Below are 10,752 nucleotides of genomic sequence, written 5' to 3' on the forward strand. Positions count from 1 at the left end.
CTCCTAACGGAACTGAAGCCATATTAGTAGCAGATCATCAAGTTAATTAAACATGTAAATAAATGCCAACCTCAAGAGTCATGAAATATTGACCCAAGCATACTTTTAAATGTTTGTTTTCAACGTTTTATCATTTATACCCTTTTGCAGGACATTGATGATAGACAAGTGAGACAATTCAAATACACAAGATCACCATGTACGTTTTTACAAACATTTATTCCTTTGTACACCTCTCCAGCAGTCATTTAGATGATGCCGATCTGGGAAGGAAGGAGAAAGGTGGTGTTAGCGGGCACTGATGAGACCAATAAAGACAAGACTGTCCAGCCTCTCTGGCATCAGTGGTTCCTTTGAATGCATCACAGACATTCAGATAATACAAACATTTGCATCATTTGCACAGAGTCTGTGGAACTGCAAGTTATTGGGGTAGGAAATTCAGTCTTGGTTTACAAGTTATTGATTAGAGCAGAGAGCACTGCATGTTGAATTAAACTTATAACCCCGTCGGTTCCCACTGTTACTGTACAATATGATGATGGAACAGGCACGCATGTGCAGATGCTATAGGCTGTATGCACAAGTCTAGTATTGCCTGAAATTAGACATGCTTCTCCATTTCCTGTCCTTCACTATTGGATGAAGTGATTAAACAGGTGTGCCTGACTGCAGCACAATGATGAGGCATCATTTCATCCAATCGTGTAAGACAGGAAATGAAGAAGGGTGTCTCATTTCAGGAAGTACTGGAATTGTGCATAGAGCCCATTGGAACCGATCGGGCAGCTGGAAACGATTGGGTACTGACACCCCCTGTACCAAATTACCTTCAATTCACCCAACTTTCTATCTGTAGAAAGGCACTTGCAAAATCAACTTGTAATACTGTCCAGTGGTGGCTAGTTCTAGATCTCACCTTGTTCGCAACATCCAATGCATCATAATCTGGAGCCAGACGAACGTACGCCTTCTTCTCACCATCGGGCCTGAGAGAGAGAGGGAGAGAGAGAGGGAGGGAGGGAGAGAGAGAGAGAGGGGGAGAGAGGGGGGGGGGGGAGAGAGAGAGAGAGGGGGAGGGAGAGAGAGAGGGAGAGAGAGAGAGGGGGAGGGAGGGAGAGAGAGGGGGAGGGAGGGAGAGAGAGGGGGAGGGAGGGAGAGAGAGAGGGAGGGAGAGTGAGGGGGAGGGAGAGAGAAGGGGAGGGAGAGAGAGGGGTTAAGATGGAAGATGCCACTACAACATGTATGTCAGGTAAAGAGGTTGGTTTCCCATGTGGATCAGTGGTTCCTTTGACAACATCACGTATCAGACATGTAAATGTTTACATCATTCACACTGGGAATCAATTAATCACCCACACAAGGGTTTCAATCATTTCTGAATCACTAAAAAGTGCACTTGGCATTTGCACTTCAATACTCTTTACTTCACTATCTTTCCCCTTATTTTCTGTATTGATATTTCACAGATATTACTGAACAGGCAGACAAAGTTAAGCAAAGTCCTATCAACATTGCTTTCTACCATGTACAAACGTGCATAGGTCTATCAAACGGCTGAATAAACGTCTAAAACGACCAGGAGAGTCCAGCGTTTGTACCTGATGAGTGTGTTGACTTTGGCCACATCAATGTCGTACAGCTTTTTGACGGCATGTTTGATCTGGTGCTTGTTAGCCTTGACGTCCACGATGAACACCAGCGTGTTGTTGTCCTCGATCTTCTTCATGGCCGACTCCGTCGTCAGGGGGAACTTGATGATGGCGTAGTGGTCCAGCCTGAGAAGAGGGTACACTCATCAGACCAGGGCCCACCATCACGCACCAACTGCATTCGCCTCAGATCAGATAACAGGTTTGTCATGTTCTCGGGTGCATCAGTAATGTATAAAACTGGAATCATGGTATTTCATACTTTGATCGCAATTGCCATCATTTGCACCAAGCCGAGTGACTGACCACGACACGTTACCGTGACCCATCACCTGCCTTTTCCCCTTGTTCATGCGTAGGTCCATATTTAATTGTGTGTCGTCTAGTAGGTCTAGTAGTGCGTGTGTCAGTATGTTTCATCATCCTCCTAAATCTCTACTCACTTGTTCCTGCGAGGGGCGCTCTTGCGGGGGTACTTGGGCTGCCTGCGCAGACGCAGGGTCTTGGGGCGACGGAAGGTGGGAGATGTCCTCATCTTCTTCTTCCTCTGGCTGTGGACGCCCTTCAGAACGGCCTTCTTGGCCTTCAGGGCCTTAGACTTGGCCTCAGTCTTGGCAGGGACGGCTGAGAGGGGCAAGATGCATTCGGTTAGATGAATTGAAGTCATTGTCCTGTTAAACCTCTTCCTGATCAGATACATGTGCAGCACAGGGCCTAGGCTTAGAGGACAACCCGCTAAAAAGTACGAAAATGTGGTGCATCAGCTGAATAAGACATTTCATGGCATAATCAAGCTTTGATCGCAGTAAAATTCATCATATGCACCTCTAACAAAGTTGTGGATTAAAATATTAACCCAGTTAAATTGCCATTTCAGCAGGCTGGACACCAGTTTAAGATGCACAGCATCTCTGAAGATTCACTGTTGACAGTGCGTTACCCCCTGCTAACGTTACTAGCCAACACGTTGTCATCTTAGCAATATCCTCTAGTTGTGTCTAAATGGATCGACTACGGACCCACACGATGGAAACGTAACTCCACATGCTCATGTTTCTATAGCTTGTTAGGAGTGGGGGCGCTCATACAACCATCTTAGATCACACAGGTGCACTCACGTGTGGTTAGGCCATGCTGCTAGCTACCCATCCACACTAGCTGGGGTTAGACTATCAAAACACGCTATACTAGCTAGCTGCCAACACGTACTTACAAGAAGAGTTGTCAACTATGGGCATTTTATTTATGAAAACAAATTAGCTACAAAACATGACCTGTGCACCCGCACCCGGTAGTTAGCACCCGGTAGCTGATGATGCTAGCTGGCTAACATGCTAACATGATGTGATAAGAGACCTAATGTTAGCTGGTAAGAACAGTCCTTTCTAGACTAACCTATTAGACAAGACAGGAATTATATGAACCAAATACACGCAGCACACACACATATGTACGAATATGTACAGAACATGTATGTGGTTGTAGGATTTACGAGATATTAGAGCAAATATAAGCGTTGGGACACGGACCTTCCTTCTTCGCCTTCGGTGCCATGTTGAGAAAGGAAGAGCTGTTGGGGTTTCCTCGGGTTTAACGCAGGGGCGAGATGTTGACTTTATATATCGCGATACTAGTGAAATGCATCTTGGTACTTGTAGTGATTATTTAGGTCGGGCTTTACCTTGGCACAGTCAGTATAAAAAGCAGATAGGAGGAGCTCGTTGCTCTTATAATTACATTCAGGATGTGCGAACGAATATTAGTTAATAAGGCAACATATTTGACATCATATAGTATGATAAACAATTGTATACACTCTTTAATTTGAGAAGATTAGCAGGTTCAGTTTTGCAACAATAGCTTTCATTTCATGTCATAGATTGATATAGAATAGACAGATAGACAGACAAATATATACTTTATCCCTGAGAGAAAATTGTTGGAAGAGAGCTCTGCCATCATTTAAATGATGAATCTTATAGGATTTACTATTTTGAATTCATTAAATGTATCTATCGATTGATTGATAGATAGATATTCATTTTAGGCTTTTGGAAAAGAATCGATGTCTGATATTTGATGATGATGATACAGTGATACAATTCATTCTTATAACGGAGCCCTCCTGAGGTTAAAAAGAGTCAGCAAACAGGTCTCTTGACCAATCACATGCCTCACTGTCATCATGTAGCGACTGATTGACAGATAAAGACAAACCAGCTTCACCAGCAGATGTCCGATCACTGTAACCTTCATCACAGCCCATAACAGCCTCACATTTCCCTCTCTGCCTTGGCGCCTGACCTGACTGGCTTTGCTGATGGGATGCAGGTCTATCCTGCAGAGGTCTCTTACAGGGTTTACAACCAGAGTTTCTCCTCTGCTGAAGTGGAGCGGAACGCAGGGCTTTGCATGTAGGAGGGATTTCAGTGTCACTCTCACACACAGCCAGACTCCCGTCACACACACCTAAGCTCTCCCTCCTTGGAGTGTTCCGTGCTCCTTTGAGAGATATTTTCTGCAATTTCAGACGATGCTGAGCCAATATGTACTGTCTAGCTTCCGGCTTCCTCGAGTGGGCTTTGGGTGTGCGTGTGTTGCTGTGTGATGTGGTGGCTGGGTGTCTATGGCTGGGTGTTACGGGTGTGAGTCTGGGAGTGTTTCTGCGTGTTCTGGGAGTGCACGTGTGGCTGCTAGCTCTCAGAGAGCGTACCTCTAGAGGGGCAGCTCTCTTAGCCATAGGAGTGGACTGAGAGAAGGGGACAAAGTCAAGAGAATGCGAACACTCAGCCGGGTCCAAGGCACTCGCTTCGTTATCATTCGGATCTTGTGCATCAGGCCCACTCTGTGGGCGTGAGTCTGGGTCAGGAGCCTGTGTGTTTGCGCTGGTCTGAGAGCAGTTGAAAAGGTCCGCAGAGCAGTTGTACCCCTCCTCGGCGTTACATGATCCAAGGTGTTCCTCCTCCTCCTCATCTCCAGTGCAATTCCTGATTCTGACATCACCCCCCTGCCACTCAGGCGGACAGGCGTTGGGAAACACCCCCTCTGTCTGACCGAGGCGTCGGCAGGCGCGGCCCTCTGAGTGACTCAGACCACGGTGTCTCATATGAGCCGTGTTGGTGATGTCCAGTGAAGTCCTGTCTGAGAGAGGGTCTGCGGATGGCGTGTTGTCATGAGAACGGGAGACAGTTGATGGATTCTTAGCATTGGACCGACACCCATGTGACGAGACTCTATTCCTCTCCGCACAATTTCTCGTCATAACACCTATCGCCTTTTCATAGAATCCGTCAGAATCTGCTTCACACACAAATTCCTCGAGACTCTCAGAGAAGGGCATGTCCTCCCAGGCCACTGAGCCCGACAAGGACTTGCTGTTCTCTTCCACCCCGTCGGAAAACCCCCTCACCCCGGGGCTTGATGGTAGATTCCCACTGTGGCCAGGCTCTGGTGGAGCACGGCAAGTGTGAGTAGCGGGGGTGTGTGTGACCAGATTGTGGACGGGTGATTCAGGGGAATCAGAGAAAGATGGCAGAAGATTCCAGAAGCTATTCCCATCCCTGGGACTTCCTCTGGGGCCACAGGGTGATGAGGGGGCAGATACTCTGTCACCGGGGCGTTCTTCCTCGCCAACGTTCTGCCACACAGGTACACAACGAGGAGACCCCTGGCGCCGGCTATGTTTTTGCCCGCCTGTGAGATCTCCTCCATCCCCCTCAAAACTACAGCCCTCATCCTGCTCCGCTGACGAAGTCACCACCCCCAGAGACTGTTGCCAGGGCGGCGTGGGGCTGAGGGCGTGGTCTAGGCGTTGTGACGGGGGGCGCAGGCAGGAGGGCGGAGTGGCGTTGAGGCTGAAAGGTGGCGTGGGCTGAAGCAGCAGCGGAGACAGAGGAGGCCTTGAGGCTGTACTGAGGTCAGCACTGACTGCTGCCTGCTGAAGGAGGCGCCTGTAGTAGCTGACCACAGAGCAGCCTGGGGCAGCAGCACAGTGGAGGGTGATCTGACTGGCGATGAAGTGGCCTGCCTCTTTACTGGAGCCCAGCAGAGGAGGGGGGCGACTGCTGAACAGGGGACTGACCAGCCGGTCACTGTCAGCCACCTGTGGGGAGACACACCATAAGATTTACAGTTCAAAACGACGTGATATAAGACAGTGGCTCGAATTCACACATGACTTCTGAGTACGCAGGCTTTCTAAACTTGCAATCATGTTGTTGTTACTGAGAAATATTTGAGATTCCTTTTTGTGATCAAACTGGCTGCTATGGCTGCATAAAAAGTGTGAAAATTATATTCTGTACCTTGATCCCAAACACAAAATGTCTTCCCACAAAGCAGTCCTCCACAGCCTGGGTCAGCAATGTGGCAAGCGGCCCTTCTGAGTCATGCGCCAGCCTACAACAAAGATACCCAACTGTTACAGATCAACGCCATTACATTCAATCCCAGTTCTCAAAGGAGAAGACATTGGACGTTACCCATTGTTACATGTGGACGTTACCTCTGCAGACTGGAGGCTGGGGTGCCAAAGAAGGGGTTGAGGCAGCTCCCAAACACAGTCACTCCAAATATGTGGCTGTTCCTGGTCACCCTGAGGGACAGCCGGTACCTGTACTCAACCTCCCTGTTCAGACAGGCATACCCACACTTGGAGCATCTGCATCTGTAAGGAGAACAGAATCGTATCAATCAAATATCTTTGGCCATTATTACAGCCTAAAAGCACATCCATCCGATCAACCTACTACTCTATGTAACGTTATCTACACCCACCTTGCTGTGTCCACCTGTTGAACGTTTATCCGGGAGAAGCAGCTTTTGCAAGAGGGATAAAACACGCATGCATCGTGTAAGGACAGCACTGCACAATCCACCAGAGCCCTTCTGACGGACATGAGTAAGGTGACACTGTCTGCCTGGTTCCAGAGTCGAGGTCAGCCTGTTCCATTAGATGTGTTGTTGTTGTTGTTGTTGTTGTTGTTGTTGTTAGCTAACTAGCTAACTTAGTTAGGCGAACCCCCATTGGCACTAGCTAGCTTCGTCACTTGTTAATAAATCCACATCAAATAAAGCAATCAAGTAAATAAAACTGTGTTGAAATTCGTCAACAATCATGTTATCTATGCCTTTCGCTGATCACTAGCTAGGTGGAGTTCACTACAGACCCCAGATCAGCTAGCTAGGTGGAGTACACTACAGACCCCAGATCAGCTAGCTAGGTGGAGTACACTACAGACCCCAGATCAGCTAGCTAGGTGGAGTACACTACAGACCCCAGATCAGCTAGCTAGGTGGAGTACACTACAGACCCCAGATCAGCTAGCTAGGTGGAGTACACTACAGACCCCAGATCAGCTAGCTAGGTGGAGTACACTACAGACCCAGATCAGCTAGCTAGGTGGAGTACACTACAGACCCAGATCAGCTAGCTAGGTGGAGTACACTACAGACCCAGATCACTAGCTAGGTGGAGTACACTACAGACCCAGATCACTAGCTAGGTGGAGAACACTACAGACCCAGATCAGCTAGCTAGGTGGAGTACACTACAGACCCCAGATCACTAGCTAGGTGGAGTACACTACAGACCCAGATCACTAGCTAGGTGGAGTACACTACAGACCCAGATCACTAGCTAGGTGGAGTACACTACTGACCCCAGATCACTAGCTAGGTGGAGATCACTACAGACCCAGATCACTAGCTAGGTGGAGATCACTACAGACCCAGATCAGCTAGCTCGGTAGCACTGGCTAGTTAGCTAGCTAGCTACCAACAAACAACTGACCGGAAAAGTGTGGAACTATTAAATTCACCATGGAGACACCATCGGACTGTTTTTCGTGAAACACTCACACTGTCACTGGGCGGTCTTTTTGATTTTCCCTGCGTAGCAAGCCATGTTTATGTCTACAATGAAAATATTTTGATAATGCTTTCCCTTTTTGTTTATTCGTTTTCTTGTCAAAGTATAAACTTATGTGAAGTTAACTTCAACCGGGCACGGTAGAATGAGCACCTCTGGTCCTCCACCTAAAAGGAAATGCTACATGGGACAACGCATCATCAAAACAAATTGGTAACTAACGTTACTGCTAGATATTTGTATATCTATATATATTAATATTATATTATTATATATAATTATATATTATATATTAACTGTTTTGTTAATTCGGGTTTAGATTAATTTAGATAATACATGCGTGGTCTTGACTTGGAAAAAAGACACGGACTGTAATGTTTGAGTTTAGCTACTACTAGGGCTGCTCGATTATGGCAAAAATCATAATCACGATTATTTTGATTGATATTGAGATCACGTTTATTTAACACGATTATTCATTGAATTATTATTTTTTTTAATCAAAAGTTTTAACATTTTCTTAACATATCAAATTATACATTGACTTTGATAACAATTAATGTATTAAATGTTGACTTGCTTTTCTTTTTAACAATGTTCTTTGGATTAGATACATTTCTCCCATGGGAGACAGTATAGCTCTGCAGTGTAGGGTGCACTTGATTTGTGCAAAATCGTTTTATGGCGATTATTTTGTTTTAATGATCGTTGACAGCCCAGATCGTAATCTAGATTAAAATCCAATTAATCGAGCAGCCCTAGCTACTACTCATGGGTGTGGTACATGAATCTTGGTGGGCTGCATTATGATCTAAACGTCTGTGTTCAGTATTCAAGTCCCCGTGGTGCCTCTGACACCCCGACGATCCAGTCGCGTGCAGCAGACACGAGCACTGGAAGAGGAAACACATGGAGCCAACCACACATTACAGAGCACGGTGAGTTTAAAACATGTTGATGGGTCACTATATAGCATGCCTCTTTTAAGATGAATGTTGTCTAAGTGTTGTGGCTCCGTGCATGTAGGCTGGAGGGTTTGCTGTGGGTGACTCGTCCTTGGCTCTGGACGAGGAGATGCTGCAGGTGTTGGATGCCATGGACCCGTCAGGGCCTGCAGCCGAGAAGGCTCTTCAGTTGGGGTCAGCAGAGAGAGAGGCACAGGTTAGACCAGGCCCAGCAGCTGCTGTAGTAGTCCGCCTCCCTCCACCTCAGCTCCCAGCCATACCAGAGGAGAAGGGGAGAAACCAGCCCACAGAGATGAGAGATAGAGGACCTCCTCAGCCCACAGGACCTGGGCCGGTCTCCTCCAGAACCCACCACACCCGAAGCCCGACAGCACTCTCAGGGGCCGGCTCGGGCGCGAGGTGGAGGGACTGTAAAGACCTTGCCCAGAAACTCCTCTTCAGTGAGAACACGGAGGAAGCGGAGCAAGCAGAGAAGGGCCCGGAGAGTGTCCGGCCAATGGGGTCGTCTCACTGCAAGGATGCCCCGCCCCTTCACAACAAAAAGACCAATCATAAAGCGAGCAGTTCCAGAGGGTAAGTCTTCATAGCCTTTTGTGAAGTGAATATATAAAAGACAAATGATTAGTAATAGTAATAACTACTGAAGATGTACAATTAACTACTTCTGATAACGTTCGTTAAAAAAAAAGAGTTCTGTTCCATTAACAAGCAATTAATTGAGTAACCAAATCTTACTTGAGTAAATTCTTATTGGCAATTAACCGATTAGTCGATAGTTAACATCCCTAGTTCAATTAGTCTGACAACTGACAAGCGATTGATGAACAGGCAGAACAAGCGACACTCCAGGAGTTCCCCTCTCAGCGCAGAGAAAGAAGGGGGGCCCAGAGTAAAGGCTGACTCGCCATTGGACGTCTCCGGCGGTGACTACATCCTGTTTAGCCCCACCCACCTGGCAGCGGCGAGGGAGAGGGCGGAGCTCCAGCGCTCCTTGAGGAATCAGTCTGTCTCTGTGCTCACCCCCCCTACTGGCCTGGAAGTCAGCACGCTCTGCGACACACTGCCTCAGCCAGGTGAGCGCCAGGCAACCCCAGCCTGTAGTCTGTTTCTGTTTGTCTGTGAACCGTGAGCGTACATCAAGATACAGTCTCAACTTAATGACCTTTCCCAAGCCCTTGATAGACAGCACCGTAACAGACCACTATGTTTCTCATGTGTGTCTTTAAAGTATAAAATGTGGTCCAATGAAAGATGTGTGTGTGCGTGTGTGCGTGTGTGTGTGTGTGTGTTTCCGTGTGTGTGTGTGTGTGTGTGTGTGCGTGCGTGTGTGTGCGTGCGTGTGTGTGCGCGTGTGTGTGTGTGTGTGTGTGTGTGTGTGTGTCTTTTCTCCCCCAGGTCAGAGTGCTGCTGTGTGTGCTCCGGGGGAGCAGGCGGACCGGCTGCAGCTGTCCAGCTGGGGTCTGCCCAGGCCCGTTCTGCAGCGGTACCTCCGGCACGGGGTCAGCCGCATGTTCGACTGGCAGGCCCAGTGCCTCACTGTGGGACAGGTGCTGAAGGGACGCAACCTGGTCTACTCTGGTAAGAACCTGCTCTATAACGACCTGGTCTACTCTGGTAAGAACCTGCTCTATAACGACCTGGTCTACTCTGGTAAGAACCTGCTCTATAACGACCTGGTCTACTCTGGTAAGAACCTGCTCTATAACGACCTGGTCTACTCTGGTAAGAACCTGCTCTATAACGACCTGGTCTACTCTGGTAAGAACCTGCTCTATAACGACCTGGTCTACTCTGGTAAGAACCTGCTCTATAACGACCTGGTCTACTCTGGTAAGAACCTGCTCTATAACGACCTGGTCTACTCTGGTAAGAACCTGCTCTATAACGACCTGGTCTACTCTGGTAAGAACCTGCTCTATAACGACCTGGTCTACTCTGGTAAGAACCTGCTCTATAACGACCTGGTCTACTCTGGTAAGAACCTGCTCTATAACGACCTGGTCTACTCTGGTATGAACCTGCTCTATAACGACCTGGTCTACTCTGGTAAGAACCTGCTCTATAACGACCTGGTCTACTCTGGTAAGAACCTGCTCTATAACGACCTGGTCTACTCTGGTAAGAACCTGCTCTGTAACGACCTGGTCTACTCTGGTAAGAACCTGCTCTATAACGACCTGGTCTACTCTGGTAAGAACCTGCTCTGTAACGACCTGGTCTACTCTGGTAAGAACCTGCTCTATAACGACCTGGTCTACTCTGGTAA

General features: G+C 47.7%; 3 protein-coding genes across 3 annotated transcripts in view; 1 reads left to right on the top strand and 2 right to left on the bottom strand.

Annotated features, from left to right (window-relative positions):
- Positions 1-200: 200 nt before the first annotated feature.
- On the bottom strand, positions 201-3,230 carry rpl23a (ribosomal protein L23a). The gene is made up of 5 exons (XM_084449347.1): positions 3,182-3,230; positions 2,096-2,276; positions 1,602-1,778; positions 920-989; positions 201-263 (listed from the first exon to the last, which is right to left on the bottom strand). Exons 1-5 carry the CDS (start codon positions 3,204-3,206, stop codon positions 249-251), a joined length of 468 nt encoding a protein of 155 aa, XP_084305473.1. The 5' UTR covers positions 3,207-3,230; the 3' UTR covers positions 201-248.
- Positions 3,231-3,600: 370 nt separating this feature from the next.
- ddias (DNA damage-induced apoptosis suppressor) lies at positions 3,601-6,855 on the bottom strand. The gene is made up of 4 exons (XM_084449338.1): positions 6,429-6,855; positions 6,157-6,318; positions 5,957-6,050; positions 3,601-5,754 (listed from the first exon to the last, which is right to left on the bottom strand). Exons 1-4 carry the CDS (start codon positions 6,548-6,550, stop codon positions 3,784-3,786), a joined length of 2,349 nt encoding a protein of 782 aa, XP_084305464.1. The 5' UTR covers positions 6,551-6,855; the 3' UTR covers positions 3,601-3,783.
- Positions 6,856-7,705: 850 nt separating this feature from the next.
- The window catches only part of polq (polymerase (DNA directed), theta), a gene marked incomplete at both ends in the record, with an annotated part of 30,439 nt that continues 27,392 nt past the window's right edge, over positions 7,706-10,752 (top strand). Inside the window, 6 exon segments of the mRNA XM_084449842.1 lie at positions 7,706-7,734; positions 8,393-8,459; positions 8,548-8,660; positions 8,832-9,059; positions 9,315-9,559; positions 9,882-10,748. Coding sequence (XP_084305968.1) covers positions 7,706-7,734; positions 8,393-8,459; positions 8,548-8,660; positions 8,832-9,059; positions 9,315-9,559; positions 9,882-10,748 — 1,549 coding nt within the window.

Source organism: Borostomias antarcticus (genome assembly GCF_949987555.1).
Source record: "Borostomias antarcticus genome assembly, chromosome: 15".
Classification (NCBI taxonomy): Eukaryota; Metazoa; Chordata; class Actinopteri; order Stomiiformes; family Stomiidae; genus Borostomias; species Borostomias antarcticus.